Source organism: Marmota flaviventris, chromosome 17 (assembly GCF_047511675.1).
Source record: "Marmota flaviventris isolate mMarFla1 chromosome 17, mMarFla1.hap1, whole genome shotgun sequence".
In the NCBI taxonomy this organism is placed as follows: domain Eukaryota; kingdom Metazoa; phylum Chordata; class Mammalia; order Rodentia; family Sciuridae; genus Marmota; species Marmota flaviventris.
Genome location: NC_092514.1, coordinates 4,891,288 through 4,911,223, shown reverse-complemented (window position 1 = coordinate 4,911,223; position 19,936 = coordinate 4,891,288). Strand labels below are relative to the sequence as shown.

The window sequence follows — 19,936 nt, the reverse complement described above, 5'->3', positions numbered from 1 at the left end:
TGACTTTTATGTAAATGGTTAGAAGGAAATACACATTTTTTATATTTCAAAACCTCATCAGTGAAGTTACAAGGTAAATATTTCAAAAAATAAGAAGCCATGGATAGTTCATCAAAATCTAAATTCAAACGCCTGATAAACTTCAGAATCCTGATGTTTCTCCTCCTTTTGGAATGGGAAAGTCAAGACATCAGGTCATAGTCGATCTCTGAGGTTTTCTCTCCTTTCAGGACTAAAGTAGTCCAGCGTTAGCATAATCAGAGCCTGTGTGTCCATAGGCTCTTCCCCGAGGCCCTCATGTCTCTTTGGATTCATGCTCTACACCAGAACACACACCATTATGATGTAAAAAATGATAAAGCAGCATCTGGAAATCTAAAATGTTGTAAAAACCTTAAACTACATTTTATTCCTCAGGCTTAAAACACAAATTGAGAATTATTCAAATTAAATTTACTTTCTTCCCATACCTCAAAAATGAAATATGATAGTGCAGGGCAGCTGTGACATGAGGCAAAATCCAAAATTTTGCACATGGGTAGAATTACACAAAATGTCATGTGATTTTGGAAACACTAGATCATGAAAAAAAATTAAAGTGCAAAGAAAAATTTTCCCATCAAATAATTTGCATTTCATGAATTTAGAAATTCTAGTTTAACTGAATATACAGATGGGATCACTTAGAAAATCGAACTTATTATGCTATGAATATTTACTTCGAGATCAAGAGCAACACACAAAAACAAAACATTACCCAAAACAATTTGAAAAACAAAAATCCCCAAGAAATATTAAGAAAATTAGATTGTTTAGGAAAATATTAAAATAAATAGACTTATGCATTACATATTTACTTAAACAGTAACATCACTGTTGATGATTTCATGACATTCTTCCATGATAATATAATATTTTATGTAAAATGTATGTAAATATATATTTATAAGTTAATGGAATTAGAAAATTAGTGTCTGCAAACATGTATGGAGCAGAATCCTTTGCAGTGGGTAAAGCAGTTTTACAGATGCTTGATCCTCACAACAGCCCTGTGAGGTAAGCAGGGAAGTCAGTCCATTTCTATCTTGCACTTTTGGACCCTGAATTTCAGAGACATTCAGGCATGTGTCCAATGATAATAAGTGTGAAACTCCTACTTTTTGTACCCAGTCCTACATATTCCTCTGTAGACATCAAACATGTAAGTACTGATAAGTCTGAACCAGTGTAAAGAATAAGTCAACAATGAGTCTATGTTTATGCTACTTGAAAAATAGTCCTTTTAGACTATGATAACATGTGAGGTACATATTTTTGATGACTGTCTATGATGAAAATGGAAAATGAATTAAGACTGAAGCAAAAATTTTGGCTGATTTCAGTTTTCTAAAATAAAGGGAAAAAAATAAAAAGTTCCTCAACATTTTGTAAAGGATAAGGTTTGTATCTATTTATAAAATAAATCTTTCCCTGACGTATCAGATTTTCAGAGTATACCTTCAACAATTCATTCTATTTATTAAAAAAATGGGGGGGAGGATCTCCTGTTAAAATAAAGGAGGGCAGACGAGATAGAGACTATTGTCTCCTGCTCAGTACGATGCATGTCCGGTACACCGAAGTTGCATACTTTATAGTGCAGGCAGCAAATCCCCATGCTCCATCAATTTTGTATGGAGAAAGGAAGTGGGGAAGGGCAGAGGGAAATGGTACAAGTCCATGACAGAATGGTCTGGTAGAGGGGGAACACCGTATGCAATTTAAACACAAGACAAGGCTAATGGGATCTGTCACAACAGTGTGTGGCTCTCAAGACTCCACTCAAAAAAGTGGAAAAAGAGGTCATGATTATCTTCATGAGTTTCCTTTTGCAATGCACCACCCCTAAAAGTCATAGTTGTCAGTGATTTTGAGCCCCTTTTTGTAGTTTTGCTTTAGGAAAAAAGATATCACAAAATATTGAAACAAATATTCGTGTTTGGCTTTTTTTCTGGTATTCTTAATTAAACAGTACCACCGACTTTATTGAGCAATTGAAAATATACACAAGGACAGCAGATTTTTCTCTGCATTTTTCTTTTATATTTTGCTTTCTTCCAATTAAATAACCCAGTTTGGATTGTAGAAAGGGCACTTGTTTCTACAGGAGCTGTGTACAGCTTGCTCAGTTCAAGTACTGTTTCCATGGTTATGCTTTGTCATTGCTGAGGTTATGTCTCCACTTGCTGAGGAAGCAGATTCCACAAGGTTTTAAGAATTGGCCCCCTAAGTTGTTCTTTCAGAATCTATTTCTCCATAGAGTTCAGCTAACTTTTTAAATTCAGGCCCCCAGTCTCCAAGGTACTGATAATCCTGGTCTGATTGTGTCGTTGCTGAATCCAGTGAGCTGATAGATCCAGCTTCTGATCTCTGACCCTCATAGGCATAAGTCTGAAGAGAATCATATGGAGGAACACTGGGATCTAGGTCTGCTTCTGCCAGTCTTTGCTTTATGAACTCCTGAACATCTATACTTTCCAGGGTGGACAGTGTCTGGTGCCTGGGAGTGAGCTTCACTTCAGGTCGGATGTCCCTCCGGTATTTGAGCTCCTCAGCTGCAGAAGGGTTCCTCAATGCGGTGATGTCAAAGGCCTCAGTGTCTTCCTCCCCACCTTCCTCATCATCATAGGTGACCACATTCTCTCGCACATCCTCTTCTGAAATGATCAATGGCTCTTTTTTGCTGTGCCTCAAGGTGATAAAAAGTACTACAATTGCTGAAGAAGAATGAAAAAAGGATAAACAGTTAGGGGAAAGGAAAATTCGTGGAGATCTGACATCAGCAATTTACTATGCCTGTCACCACACTCTAGCACTCAGCTGGCACTGCATCACAGCATTCACCTGTGCATCCTGAATAACACCTCAAGGTATTTTAATGCCCTAAGAATGTAACAAAATGATCATCCCCATGGAACATTGTGAATTGCAGATCTTATTTCATCAGGCTTAGGAACTCAGGTTTCTTGAATCAGACTACTGAAAAACTATTCTGTGTCTAATGTGACAGAAACAAATGGTGGAAAAATAATTTAATTTTGAATGAAAATAATAACATAATGTGTTTGTCTATCAATAGATACTTAATCATTTTAGGTGAAGACACCAAAGACAGGATGTATTGAGTTCCTTTAAAATTCAAAGAAGGGGCCTCTACTTTTACCCTTTGATATTTGATGTCTTGCTAAAGAGTAAAGAAATAATATTGTATAAGGCTGATCTCCCTTGTTCAGTACCTTTTATTGTATCAGACAATAAAAATGCATTTACCCTATCAAGTTGCAAAAGAATGTTACTTTATTTGGACACAACATAAATTTTATTTTCATATATTTTATATGTTTATATTGTATCTTTTTTAGTTTGTGAATGTTCTTCACATACCTTATTTATTTAATCCTCAACTTTGGCTTTACTCAATTAAACAATGAAGAAGCTGGATGCAGAAAAGTGTATTAAGATAGAAAGAATTGTTCCCATAGAGGGTAGGTGAAAGGGCTAGCACTCTGTGACTTCTCACACCAGAAGCAATGATATTTCCAGAACAGTGTTTGCTGGGAGCCATTAGCCAAGTAGGTATGACAATTTCCTTGCCAGCGTACCCCATGTTGCTGACATGTTGCAGTGACATTGAATGTAGGTGACCTTGCTCAAGGACCAAGGCAGATTAGGGTGTTCCCGGTTTTAAGATAATCGTGTTTAGGGCGTTCCCAGTTTAGGTTCCAGGTTTAAGGTTTAAGATTATTCCTGCTGGGAATAGGGCGTATCCTGCTGCCTGAGTTCCCCTTGAGTTCTCACGGGATTCAGCCAGTATATTTTGGAGATAGAAGCCCAGTGGAGGGTGATTTGGGCAGAGAACATGGATTTGGGCAGAGAACGTGGATTTCCCCAGAACGTGATTGTAGACGGCTGGTGTGAGTTCGGGAATAAAGAGTTGCTGCTTGAATCTACAAGCTGTGTGGTGGCTCGTGATTGTGTGCCCAGCCAGACTGCGGCATTTGTGCCCAGCCAGACTGCGGCAAGTGTTCTACTTTTTTTTTCCAAACATATAGAATAAGGAGCTAAGTGACCTGTTGGACAGTGGTTTAGGATAGTTCTCAACAAATATGGTGGGTTAAAATTAACAGTGATGTTGCAATCACCAGATAAAGTAATAGAAATGAACCTTGGGCACTTCGCTTTGGCCAATTCTCAGGATTTTAAATCTTTCTGTTTGAGATATTAAATTCACACCAAATAGAAAGGATTATCTCACTTGAACTTTGGATACACTGTCTTCAGGCACAATAGAGTACACTACAGTCTATACATGGTTCTTTACATTGTACTAATTAAGGAAGTGCATTCAAATGCCATTTCAGATAATTCGATTCATCAAATGAAAATTAAAAAGCAGGATATTCAATTATATGTAAATGTGAGATGATAACATACACAATACACACTATTATATATTATTATATGTTAATTAAGTAAACCTCATATAGTATTTGGGATTTATACATACCAAAATATTGCAGAAAGCACATATATGCCATATATGTCCAAAATATTATATTATTGCACTCTACATTTTTTTACAGGGTGAGAGCATATACACATACTTTTATCTGCTGTGTGTGTGTGTGTGTGTGTGTGTGTGTATATACACATACTTTTATCTGAAATTCACATTAACTGGGTTCATTACATTTTATCTGCCAACTCCAATTATATTTAAACTTTAAAAATGTTTATTCCTTTTATTTGGGGGAAAATTACTTTTACTCAATGAAATAAATATGCATTTAATACCACTGTGTACTTTTTTCTTTAAATCCACCTCTCAGTTTTCTAAGTCAAAGCCCTAAACACATCATCAAGTAACTAACTTCATTTTATGCAGAGGTGAAGATTTATCACTTCACTGAAAATTTCTGCTCATATTTATGAATAAATGAGGAGGCTGTTCGAGATTGGATGTCTTATTTCTACAGACTACTTAATTCATTATAGTGAAAATTCTTACTTTCATTAATAAATCTAGTTATTTTATTTTATGGTGAAATGGTTAGCTATTGATTTCAAAGAAATTTATGTACATGCATAATAGGAAAGATATAATCAATTCTATTATGGAATTATGGAGATTATTTTCATCCTTCATCAAACTTAGTGCAATGCTTCAATTCTTGTGTATGTATCATACTTGGTGAGTGAAATGTGGGGGTAATGCTATGTTTTTTATTATGATGGTTTATATTTGCTTATTCTCCAAAAGTTTTGAAAAAAAATTTCTTATCTTCTCATTCAACATATAGATGCTAGATGCTTGAACATTTTTATATTTACAGTGCACTCTTTTCTAGGTAGTTATTGCTAGTAAACAGTGATTCATAGAATTGCTACATTCCAGCTTAATATAATATCAAAACATAAATAATAACATAGACTGTCATACTCTTAAGAGAAATAGGATGTTTATTATCATCATATTAGGACCTCAGGGTGTACATGGACATATGGTTCCTCTAGTCAAATCTACCCACTGAAGCAAGCTGAAACCCAGTTCACATGTGTGTTCCTGATGCACTCTCCCACTTGTTTTTAGCAGATATTTGTGGCAGTTGGCACAATGCAAATACTCTACAGACAATTCTTATGTAGATGGGCAAAAGAATAATCTTTGTGAAGGCTTTAATGAACCTTCATGAATAGTAGTAGCCTTAGTGGAAATTTATTTTAAATATTTTTTTAAAAATCAGCTCATGGCTATTAAGAATATTAGACTCCTAATTTACTTATGAATAGTTTGAACTAAATTATGTCTCAAAAAATCGTAATACCAAAGTATATTTTAAGATGATAAGTGCAGAAAATAATTACATAGGGAGATTTGACAATCATATTCTTATTTTAAAAATCTGGAACTCAAATGAAAATATTAAAATGACCCCTCCCCAATTTAATCTCTCCAATCATGCATATTATACAAAGTACCACTCATACTAGACATAGGAGCCAAAAACATACACTGGAGAAAAGTTAACTTCTTCAACAAATAGTGCTGGGAAAACTGAAAATTCATATGTAGCAGAATGAAATTGATCCCATATCTATCACCCTGAATAAAACTCAACACAAAGTGAATCAAAGACCTAAATATTAGACCAGAGATCCTGCACCTATTAGAAGAAAAAGTAGGCCCAACACTTCAACTTGATGGTTTGGGAACTGACTTCCTCAACAAGACTCCTAAAGTTCAAGAAGAAAAATTAAAAGTCAATAAATGGGATGGTATCAAACTAACAAGCATATTCACAGCAAAGGAAACAATCAAGAACATGAAGAGAGAGTCTACAGAATGGGAGAAAATCTTTGCCACCTGCTCCTCAGAACTAAAAAACTTAACACCAAATAAACAAACAACCCAATCAATAAATGGGAAAAGGAACTAGACACACACTTCTCAAAAGAAGAAATACAAACTATAAACAAATACATTATAAAAATATTCAATATCTCTAGCAATTAGAGAAATAAAAAATAAAACTACACTGAGATTTCCCCTCATTCTAGTCAGAGTGGCAAGAATCAAGAATAAATATTGTGAAGGATGTGGGGAAAACGTTACACTCACACATTGCAGGTGGGACTACAAATCCATGTAACTACTGTGGAAAGCATTACGGAGATTCTTCAAAACCTAGGAAAAGAACCACCATTTTACCCACTTAGGCCACTTCTCTTATCTAAAGGAGTTAAAATCAGTATTTTACAGTGATGCAGCCACATCAATGCTTACAGCAGCACAATTTGCAATAGCCAACCCATAGAACCAACCTAGGTGCCCTTCAATAGATGAATTGATAAAGAAAATGTGATATATGCACACAATGGAATGCTACTCAGCCATATAGAATGAACTTATGACATTTGCCATTACATGGATGAACCTGGAGACTGTCATACTAAGTGAAATAAACCAATCCCCAAACACCAAAGGTCAGACATACCACTGATATGTAGATGTTAACACACAGCAAGGTTGCAGAGATGGGGAACAAAGATGTTCAGTTGATTAGACAAAGGAGGATGCGAAAGGAAGGGAGGGGATATAGGAATAGGAAAGACAGTAAAACTAATCTGACATAACCTTTCTTTTGTATATATATGAATACAACACATACATCTGCAAGACTGGGATTCTAATTAGAATAAGATATACTCCATGTTTGTATGAATATGTCAAAACATACTCTACTGTCATGTATAACTAAAAAGAAGAAATAAAAACTGTGGGGCTGGGGATGTGGTTCAAGTGGTAACGCACTCTCCTGGCATGCGAGGGGCACTGGGTTCGATCCTCAGTACCACATAAAAATAAAATAAATATATTGTGTCCATCAAAAACTAAAAATAAATATTAAAAAAAATCTCCTCTCTCTCTCTCTTAAAAAATAAAATAAAATAAAATAAACTGTGGGCTCCAGTTTCTGCTATTCAACAACAAGCTCCAAATACATCATGAAGTCCCACTCCACATTCTCTGCCATTCTTCTGATTAAAAGGGTCTATAAAAAGTGCTCTCAATAGTAAATAACGGTTCTCACAAAATGTACATGTACGGTTTAAAGTTAGGCTTTTGGTTTCCAAGCACTATTTTCAGATAAGCAATAGATTTTTGCCTAAAATTAGAACATATTTAAATTGCAAAATCACATAAAAAATGAGCATAGAAATATTTAACAGCTGAGTTTACATGATTCTTTTTATCAGAAACCTCATATTCACAGGTTCAGGATTAAAAACAAGAGGATCTGAAATGGGTCACCCAAATCAGGTAATTATAAGTACAACCAATGCCAAATTTATGAACTGAAACTGATAATTAAAATATGTTTTCAATATTAAAATATTAATTTCATAATTGGTATAGCCATTAGGGTGGAATGTTATTTTAGAATTTCAGGTTGTAATGTCTTGCTAGTGTTGGTATTGCATATATTTTCCATGAAGTCTAATACATTACATTCTAATTACATTCTGTGTCTGTTGTCCAGATATTTTCTGAAAAGAATAAAACCTTACAATGCCATTAGCAATAAAAATTACTTTGTCATTAAAAATTGATTAAACCTTAACTTAAGAAAGAATTATAAAATATTTAGATAAAAGCATAAAACATATTTGAGTATTGATATAAAAATATCAAACACACCAAATAGAAAATGTGTTTTATTATTCTTGACAGAGAATATAAAATGTACAAATGTTCTAATAATTATCCTTACAAGATAAAATATATTTTTATAAATGTTAATTAAATGAAGTATTATTCTTATGAATTATTAAAATGTTATTAGAATAACACAATTTAAAACTGTATATTGATTTTTTTCAATACATTTAATTATTTATCATATTTAATGGTAATGGTTGTATGATGATAAATGAAAACAAAATTGAAGATCACAAATAACCTATCATTCAAAATTAAAAAGTTTTACCAGTGTGTCTCCCCATCATGTATAACCACAAAAATTGGAAGTTATACTCCATGTATGTAGTATATGTAAAAATATATTCTACTGTCATTTATAACTAAAAAGAACAAAGAAAAATATTTTTTTAAATAATTTATATTAAAATCATAAACTTTTATTCTCTGTGACGTCAGTTAAGAACTCTAAGGGGATCCAGTGTTCTGTTGCTGCTGTATGACTTTATTTTCTGTTTTGGATGTGTTTTTTTTGTGTGTGTTTGTGTTTTTTCTTTTTTTAATTTTATGGAGAAAAACAAAATATGTTAGAGTCTGTAAATAAGTCAGGATGGCGCCTGGCAAATGTTAGAGTCTGTAAACAAGTCAGGATGGCGCCTGGCATTTTGCCAGGGGAATGTTAGAGTCTGTAAACAGGTCTGGATGGCGCCTGGCATATTGCCAGAGGGAGTGGTTTGTGAAGTAACACCAGGGAGCCATTAAGTGTGGAGATTCCTTATTGGTTGACTGATGTATCTAGTTTACGCTAATTAAGATAAGCTGTGTGGAATATATAAATACCACTCCTGTCCTACAATAAATGGCTCCTACTCCTGCTGTATCAATCTACACAAGTTGTTTGTCACCCCCGGTTAGTTTGCTGCAGCCGGACTGCGACAAAAATACATAAGGACAATAGCAGTTATGACTAATAAATAAATTTTTAAAGCCTGATTTCCCTCTTTTCCTTATGTACCATGCATTTACTATATATTATGATTTGAATATGAGTTGTTCCCAAAGGCATGGGAGACAGTGAGGTACCAACCAGAGGTGAAATGATTAGTTTATGAGAGTTGTCAGTTAAGCAGTGGATTAATCCATTTCATCTTTTAATAACTTGAAAGTATTACTGTACTCAGTGATAATTATAAGCAGGTAGGGTATAGCTTGAAGATATAGGTCACTGGTATCACTGATTACTTGTTCTCTCTCTGTTTTCCCAGTGGCTTAAACTGAGCCACATTTGTTGGCCATAGTCTTCCATCATTATGCTTTTCTCCATCTTAGACACAGAGCAATGGATTTGGCTGACTAAGCACTACATCTTTGAATCTAGGATCCAAAATATACTTTTCATCCTTTAAGTGCTTCTTATCAGACACTGTTTCATAGAAAGGGAAGCTGACTTAACACTTTAAAAGATCCTACCACAGTGAAACAGCTCTTGTTATGGTGTTGCACAAATTATGCATGTTTCTGGTTGCTAAGTGCAAACAATAATTTTTAGGTACAAATTGTTGAACTTGTGAGCAGTTTTTGACATTGAATAGATTCAGTGTGTAACACAGTGCTCTATTCCCATCAACACTCTTTCCCATGTACATTTGTGACACTGTACTTGACTAAATTTCTATCTTTCTGATTTCTTTTCTGTCCTCTCTTATCTCATCCCTCCTGACATGGCAATCACTTTGAAGTTTCACACAGCTCAGTTCTACTCTTTACTCTCTGTATTTTTTTTTTTATTTTTGCTATGTAATTTAACCAAAATGGATTAATCCATTGCATAACTAAGGGAGAAACAGGGTATACACTCAGCAAGAGATGAATAGACAAATAGCCCTGTTTGATACTGTTCCAACTTACTCAGACATCTAAGTTATCAAAGGTATTTATCATATTTTGATATTATTCACTTTTTTTCAACTTAACTCAAAATGTGCTGATCCAATTCATGCCATGTCAGAGGAAGACTACTCCCCTGTTATTCTCTTAGCACCATGAGATTTTTTTCTTCAATTCAGTCACTGTGATCTTTTCCACTTGCCAAGTTTACAATGAGACTCTCCTGTTTTAATCCAGTCTACACACCTGCAGCAAACCCCCATTTTTTTCAGATACACAATAGCTTTACATTTTCTCACACATGCTTCTTATGTTCCTTCTCCTCGTCAGCCTCATTCCAACTTACTCTCTTCACCATCTATGCAAGCAGGTTATCTTCCTCCCAGGAACAAAACCTGGAATATTCTTTGTGGGAATACCCTAGTCTTAACAAAAAATACAGTGTTTTTTTTTTTTTTTTCACATGTGCACACTACCAAGAAAGGTCACAAATAAGTCTCTAATGGAAAGGAGGAAGTGGGTACACACTGGAAGACAAACACATATGCACTCTAAACTATGTAGAAAAAACGGCTCATATCTACCTTTATTGTTACAAAATCTGGGTGTACTATCTTACTTTCTTTCTTTTTTCTTTCTTTCTTTATATTGTGTCTGTCTTAAATAAGATCTAAAAGTTTGAGATAATATCAGTTTGAAATATAGATGTGATGAGGTTTAGAATACACATCTAACATCCATTAGAATATAACAAGAGCTAATATAAAACTGGATTTTTTAATAAAATAAAATGCAATGCAAATCTCAGATTCGAGAAAATCTTACAGTATTCAATATAATATAATTGAATTTAATAAAATATATGATATTTCAGGTTACAGTGTCTTAGAATGAATATGTTAAACTCAGCTAACATTGATGATTAACTGATATTTGGGAATTACAGAAGTTTCTATAAGACTTTTATATTCTTATTTGGTTATCAGATTTACTTTATTGTATATGTCTGTGATGTAAACATGATATTTGAATATATTACTATCCAGTGACATGATAACTATTATCAAGCAAATTAACATATTCTTCATCTCACATTTACCCCCTTTTCATGTGTGTGTGCTAAAACAACTTAAAATCTACTTTTTTGACATTTTTTACCGATATAAAACCATGTTATTATTAACTCTAGTCCTCATACTGTATATTAAATTTCTGTGCTTATTTATACTATGGCTATAAGACCCAAGTGGGCTGACCTTGGCTGAGCTAAGCAGGGTAGGTCCTAGACATATTAAAACAATGTCTTTCTGTTCCCAGAAATTAATTGAAAAGTTCTTTCCAAATGGGACTTAGAATATCTTACTATTAATTTTTCTAAAATACATACTTTCAAAACTTTTTCTCTTAGATTTCATATGTTGCTGATATTCCAACTCTTTCCCAAGTTTTGAATCAAATTAGTTCCAGATTACAGATTTGTAAAATTTAATTTATTAGAATATGTGCAGCCATGTTTTATTATCCCCATTATGCCTTTGTAATCCTTATATTTCAAGAATACAATTTACTCCCATTCAGAACTGCCATTGTACCACCTTAGGCTGTAGAATGACTTACCCAGGAGAATGACAACACAGAGAAGGATAGCGATTAGGGATCCTGTACTCAAACCAGCCGAGGACAGGAAGGCTTCTGCATGACAGGTCCGCACGCGCCCATCTCTCTCCCATGCACAAACCCTGATGGTGAGGGTGCTGCTGCTGCTGAAAGAGGGGATTCCACCATCAGAGATCATAATACACATCCTGAATAGTTCGACTAAATCTCCTCCGCCTTGTTAGAATGCTGGCTGTGTTATCTATGATAGACATAAGCAAAACAAAATATACTTAGTGAAGCTGCCATTAAAGATTCACATTTCCTTTAATGGATAAAACGGATATGTGTGATTTTTTTTTTTTTTTAACTCACAAAATGGCCAAGGGAACATGAAGGGGAAATTTTTAAGGAATAGCTAAAATTCATAGTTCAATTGAGAAAATTATTTGAGTAGTTAATAGAGCCAAACTGATGGAATGGTGAAGTCATGGGAGGACAGCAGGGAAGAGACAAAGCCATTTTGAATATGGACTTACTTAGCAGCTAAAATACTTAAGGCATAGAAATGGCCTGAAGCAAATGGATCCTAGTCTTTGTTGTGAACTAGGAGGATCACCCCAAACCTAGACTCTTACTTCAAATGACAGCAACAGATATCTGTACTTCAGCAAACTATTCAGGAGATTTCAATACATTAAAAATGTCTAAGAACCACTGATACAGATGATATTTCTATGAAAACACCACATAGATTGATAAACTTAAAAACTTAACTATAATATGATGCACTTTTGTCAGAGTGAATACACCACATGGAAGTTAAAGGTGACCAAATAGTTCTATTTTATGTGATTTTTAAATGTTATGTACTATAAGAAATGTGGGCATGATACATATTGATCAATCCATACAACATCATATGAAAGTGGTTGCTAAAATCTTTATTGTATTGGAGAAAATAATTTGTATTATAAATAAGTAGTTTAAAATAAATGGACAGAGTCGTAGAGTATAATTTATATCAAACCACACAGGACACACTTTGATACATTCTAGAATCCTGATCAAAATTGTAATATCACATCTTGGTCAATTTGTCACCAATTAATATTGATGTACTGAAATGTATATATCATATAATATTTTACCATTGTTATTTCTCTTCCCAGAATGTCTATGAGTGAAAAGATCCCATGGTACACACTTGGATATACTGTTCAGATACCCTTCTGGGAAAGACTTATTGCTCTACCTATAAACTATCACCTGACCCTAGGTCACAACTTTCAGTGACTTCCTCATGAAAGGTTAGAATATTCAGAACATTTACCACCAAATGCTGATATATTGAAAGATAAGTTTAGCTTAAGAGCTTTGTCATGGGGTCAGCCATTGAGAAGCATTAAAACTGCACAGAATCTTAGCCAGGCATTGTGATACAAATGTGTAATCCCAGCAACATGAGAGGCTAAGGCAGGAGGATTGAAACTTTGAGGTCAAACTCAGCAATTTAGAAAGGTTTCTATGAAACTTAGCAAGACCTTATTTCTAATTTAAAAAGGCAGGGAATGAAGCTCAGTGTTAAAGTGTCTCTGGGTTCAACCCACAGTATTGAAAAAAAGAAACTTACTCTGTACAATTTATATATATATATATATATATATATATATATATATATATATATATATATATATATATATATATCAGATTCATGAACATCCTGCACTCTAAACTCCAATTCAGAGTCAGCATCACAGGGAACTCAGCCTATGACTATACCTGAGTTAATTATTTTGCACTAAAAATGTGAGTGCACCATTGGACATTTATATTTAGGGATTCTCTTTCTCAAGTCAATGATTTTTATTATGAAAATTAGAATTCTTTTTTTAATATAGGTAATTTGATAGTAATAATACTATACCATATAATATTTTCTTGATTGAATGTTCTAAGTAAATGCAATAGAAATATAATTAATTTACAAATATTTAATATAATATAGAGAATTAAATGGAAAAATATACATATAAATACACACACACACACACACACCCACACACACATATATATATATATATATATATATATATATATATATATATATATATAATTATGTCACTGAAGATGTATAGGAAAAGTAAATAGTTCAATGAGAAATTGAAAAGGATATATATATATATATATAATTATGTCACTGATGATGTATAGGAAAAGTAAATAGTTCAATGAGAAATTGAAAAGGATTTTCTTATCTGGTGAAAGAAGAATTTAAAAACCATATCAAATGTGTATTCTGAAACAGGTCACAGAATAGAAAAAGAAGAGGATGAGATATATACGTGTATGCATTATTTGTATGCACCATAGCAATCATGGGTTATTCCACAGGAAACCTGATCTTCCATAAAAATCAGATCTCCCAGTTGGATGCTTTGTTATGATTAACATAAAGTTGTCTCTATTTTAATTCCTTAATAGAAAGAACATGTTTGAGCTAAGTGTTTATGTGCACAAATATGTTTGAGAATTACACAACTATTCTTAGGAGAGGGGCAAGACACTTGTTACTGGATTTGAGCGACATAAATAATGACATGTAGATTAACATGGTAACAGCCATTCTGGTAGATATGGAATATCTTATGGCTCCAGCCTAGCTGACAGTTTACATTATTAAAGTGGATAATTGTTGAAAATGCAGCCACAAATGTGATTCCAAACAAAAGAAAACCAGAATATGCCTGTGGAAGTGCACTTTTAGCTCCTAAATAGAAAATAGAAAACCCTATGACATGGAGACATTTTTTTCCTTTTTTTTTTGCAGTTGAGTGTTTAGCTTTTGAAAAGAAGAGAGGATTTAGGAAGCAAAGAACTTCCCACCTAGAAAGGCCTCAACAGATAATGAGCTCTTGACAAGGGATAGTCTGTACTTCAATGGAACTGCAAAAAATGTGCTTGGCAGAAGCCTCAAGAACTTGAATAAGAAATCTATGAACATGAGGAAGAACATGAAAGTGGTAAGAAAAATACATATATAAATGCATGCATGTATAGGTTTATATTCATGTACACATATATATCACAAGTACATTTATAGATCAAATCCAACTGGAAGTCTATATCGTGTTTATATATGGATCATATTCATATGGAGTCCCATATCATGTGTGAGCATATAAATCATATGGTTTATGTCATGTCTGGGTATGTAGATCATATTTATTGAGATATATCATGTGTATGTGTACATATCAAAATAAAAATGTATGTCTTGGTGAAAATGAAACTTAGGCTACAAGGGCAATAAGAAATCTCTAAAATTTCAAATATACTTAAAAATATTATAGAAAGTCTTAAGAGATAGTCAAGTTAAAAATCATTAACATAAGATTAATAAAGGGAAAACATTGAAGGATAGAACATGTGTGGATGGGAAGTGCTGTGTATTAATTTTCAATAATAAGCAATTGCTAATAATGTGCATCCAGACTTGGTTCTTAGTTTGAACCCTCAATGGCTTGGATGAAGAGAGAGTATTTTAGAACACTTATTTGTGAAGCCAGTCCAGTTAATGTATTGAACTAACATTCAAGGACATTTGGAATGACAAAACTGAATATCTTAATCTAAATAAGAATATACAATAAAATATATATTTTAGGTGGCAAATTATGGAGAATTTCAGATGGGCAAAAAACGGGAGATCATATTTTAGTTTCATTTTTCTCTAACCCTTCGGCAATGATATGAACAATTTATAATTTAATTATTATTAGAACCCATGAAATAAACAATGCTATTGCGGTTTCCAGCAACATTCCTTTCATATGATCGGTGCTTGATAAATAGTAATTTGAGCGACAATCAGCAGGAACTTCTCTTCTATTACAGTTTCTTATTACATTGGCATGTGTTAAGAAATTAAAACCAAAATGAGCTATACATAACTTGCAGCACTTCAGCAGCAGGAGCTCAGTATGTTCTTTGCTATGTGCTTATTCTTTCTCTTGTTTTGCCTGACTTCCTCTCTGTCAATCCCAGAATGACCCTAAGCTCAATTTTCAGACTCTGGAATCTTCCTGTTCATTTGAGTTTGTAAACATCCTTGTGGCCTCACTTGTCTGTCTGCCAAACCACAAATGCATGATCCAATATGTCATTACGTTCTGATTTGCACCCTGGAATGTCATCCTGTTGACCATCTGCCACACTCCTTCTTGATAATCTTTAAATTCTGCATAAACACAACCATCCATTGTATAAAAATTCTTCCTTCAGATTCATAAATAATGCTGGAAAAAGGTTATAGCCATTTAATTGACCCCACTTAGTTCATAGAGAAACTTATACTATGCTCTCAGAGGAGATTAGAAATTAATCTATTGACATTTATTTGTATTCATATTTATTCTTTATCAGATGTCACACAGTAGCTTTTCTGAGTTTCTTTGTGATGCCTGTTCTTTACCTCACAATAAGAAAATATCTCTTGCTGCAGAGAAGCTCTCATCTATTGTCAGAATTTTTAAAACTCTTCAATCTTTCTTTGTCATTAATTACATCTCTGTTATATGTAAGCTCTCATATAAAGACTGCATAACTAAGACTAAAAATTAAATAAATGCATATAAAACAAATATAAACCTTGAAGACTATCAGCAAATCTCATAAATAACACATACATTTGCATACATGTAAATTTAGAAGTGGAGGGGTATAATAAAGAAAAAAATTAAACTCAAGATACAAAATCGTTCATCAACATATTGCAAAAATGCAATTTCAGAAGAAAAGGCAAGGATAGCAGCACAACAATAAGAATATGAACTATAAGAGAAATCATCTACCTAATATTTATAACAGATATTTAATAAATAGCATTATTATTAGCAACTAATGGATTAGCCAAAGTAGAAGAAACTGTTAAAAGTCTCTAAAATTATAAACCCTGTAGAAAGTTGTGAGTGTAAATCTTTAGAGAGTTTTACTGTATGCATAATTCTCTTTTTCAGACTGTTTAAAGTTTCACCTTCCTTAATGCAGAGGAAGGGTCAAGTTACTATAGCACCTAGCACCGTATAATTCATACCAAAGAAAGAATTTAAGTAAAAGAGTGGAACCTACATTTCCAAGAGAAGAAGGCAAAATAAAGTGGAATGGAACATGGAATAGTAAAATTAGCAGTAACTTTATTTTGTTCTTCTACTTTTATTTTTTTTGGCTTGGTACATATGAATCAACTTTCCTTTATTTATATTTTTATCATTACAAAGGTATAAAAAGTTTGATGCAGTATGACCTGACACAACTCAGAAAGAGGAAACAAAAGCATATTCTTTTATTTAAAGTTAAATGTCCACTAAAAAATTCTCTAGTGTTGAAATTCAGAGTTTTCTACTTTATGATTAAGACTGTATATGGATTTTAACTTCCCAATAGTCAAGACTCAAGTGTCTAATTTTTGATAAAGCACAGTGCTACTCTGTCCAATGCATGTGAGTAAATGTAAGCAAGTGAAGAATCTGAGATTTGACTGGTAGAGAAAGGAGAGCCAGGGAGGAATGAAAGCACTGTGTTAGGCTCTCTTCTCTGACAGGAGATAAGTGACTCAGCAGGGAGTAGTAGCTGGCTCATCTATTAGAGGATGTGTGGTGCTTGATTTGTAAGGCAGGGTGAATTATGTGTGCACCATTTTGTTTAGGACAAAGAGAAATCTCTAAATGTTCTCTTGAAACCCTGTGGATAAAAACAGAATTTTAAATGGTCATTCTCTGTAGCGAAATTAAGTACATTACCACACCAGCTGTGAATTCTTGTTTGAAGGACAAGAATAAACTATGGGAATATAAACTGCTTCAGATCTGACAATGCTGAAATGTATGAAGTGAACATGTTAAAAACTACTAGGATTTCCAATGTGTGTCAACCTAAGTACCTGTATTTCAGAACTAATTCATAGTAGATTTTGAATGAAAGGGCTTGAGAGCAAAGGTTTTTAACAGCTGCATAGTCAATATCAACATTGAAAATATGCTTTATCATAACGATGGAAAATTTAAAGTTCTTCTAATAGCAATGGAAATTTAAAGTTCTTTTAATAACCCTAAATAGCCTCCCTTCTCCCAAAACACAAACAAAAAACTTTTTTGTTTTAGATTGCATTTAAATGTTTTGCTAAAAGTTATAAAGAAACATAATAGCCAATATATTTATTTTAGAAGCATAAATGTATTTTATTGCAAAGAAATGAAAAGTTATGAAGCAAAACAAAAACCAAAATATTAGAAATATTGGAAGAAGGTTAAAAGGACAAGGTTTGTTAAAGACTTTGGGAGATGGTGCAGTCTTTAGGGGAAGGGCCTATTGGAAGGAAGTTAGACCAATGGATACTGAGCATTTGAAGAGTATATGGGACCCTGGTCCTTTCCTCTATCTCTTTGCTTACAAGCTGGTATTAGGCAAGCAACTTTGCTCCACCACACCTTCCATAATGTTCTTCCTCATTACAGGCCCAAAGCAAGGGGAACAAGCAACATAGACTAAAACCTCTCAAATCATGAACCTTCACTGATTTTCTCAAGTATTTTGTCACCATGAGGGAAAACTGACTAGCACAGGCAGTCTACAAAATCTTGGTAAATATGATTGTAAATGATAATTTTCATAGCATTTTTATTGTTTTAAAATGAATTCATTTTAAAAGAATATGAAGGTCTATTAAAATTGGAATATATGTATCCAATAAAAGAACTTAGGGACCAACACTAATAATATTTTTGGTAGCAAATCATCAAAGAATTTTAAAGAATAAATTTGAAAGATAAATTGAGTTGGAACCTTGTAAACAAAGAGAGATAGACATGTATACTTATTGTAATCTCTTTCTTTACAAAAATCTGTGATTTACAAATGTACTGTTACAGTTAGAATTAAGCTTAAGACTTAAGTCAGACAAATCTTCTTGCATTAAATAAAGCCTAGTTCCTGAAGAGACAGCATGAAGATCATGAAACAGAATAGACATGCCATGGTAGAGGAATGATTTTATATTAGGGGATTAGGATATATATTACAAAATGCATGCACAAAGTATTCTAAGTCCAGAATCTTGGTTTGAGCCAAAATTTTAAAAAATCTGAGATTTTATGGCCAAAGTTTATTTGCTATAGAGAATAAGAACGGGAAATCATATAATAGAATGTTTTGGTGCTAAAATGAAAATTTTACAATTTAAGGGAAGATAATAGCAGAAATATACATTTGAATCAGAAAACATTTCATATGTTTATTGCTCTAACTTTAAAATTAACTTCTAAACTTTGGTTGTAAATTTCAATAAAATTGTGTCACTACCAATATAGTAAAGTAAAAATAAGGCCATTATTAAAGAAAAATATTTGCAATATACATTTTAAAGTATATATTGCTAAAATAAATCCTTTACTTACTTGGTAATTATCCAAATCCAATCATTAATATTTAATAATTTGTGAACAATACATTTCCAGATAAATATTAAAGATTTTTTGCTTATCATGTTTTTTTTTTTTATTCACTACAATTTGGTACTAAAGCAACTAAGCAATGAATGACAATGTATCTATTGAGAGCACAGAATAGAGAATGATGCATAACAATCTGTACTCAAGGGTGAATTAAAATGTCACCTCGCTTCTGCTTTGCTGCACTTCCCTGGATGGATTTTTCTCCCCAGTGTGACTGATGATGCCTTCCTCATCTTGGTACTCTCTTAAACTCTCCCCTAGTTGGAAACTGTACTCTGATTTACTCTGCCTGGAAGAATGGACTCTACCTTAAAAGTGTAATGATGCTTTCATCTTTTAAACTAAAAACTTGTAGTAATTGAAGTTACTGATATTCCACTGACTTCAAATGCAAGTTGCATTTCATGTCAGCCTCACTTTTCTGACTAGATCACAAGCCCCTGGAAAGCAGGAGATATGTTTTCTAAGTCCCCACATTCTGCCTACTTAGTTCACTGCTTTCTATGCTGGAAAAAGTAATATCACTTGAAAGATTAAGAAGTGCAAGAAAACTAATGTTAAAAGCTGACTATAGAATTTCTCTTAGTTGAATGACAATTTTCTCCAGGAAAGGCAAGGAAGAATGGTTATACAGAGCAGGTGGAGTGCTTGGAATGGCCATGCTGAGCCCAAGGTGTGAACAGAGATGGAGGAGATAGAACTG

At 33.3% G+C, this 19,936-nt stretch overlaps 1 protein-coding gene across 1 annotated transcript in view; it reads right to left on the bottom strand.

Annotated features, from left to right (window-relative positions):
* Nucleotides 1-2,265: 2,265 nt before the first annotated feature.
* Nucleotides 2,266-19,936, bottom strand: part of LOC139702414 (cadherin-18-like) — a 216,222-nt gene continuing 198,551 nt past the window's right edge. Inside the window, 3 exon segments of the mRNA XM_071603505.1 lie at nucleotides 2,266-2,756; nucleotides 11,744-11,919; nucleotides 11,921-11,984. Of these exon segments, the coding sequence (XP_071459606.1) occupies nucleotides 2,266-2,756; nucleotides 11,744-11,919; nucleotides 11,921-11,984 (731 nt within the window).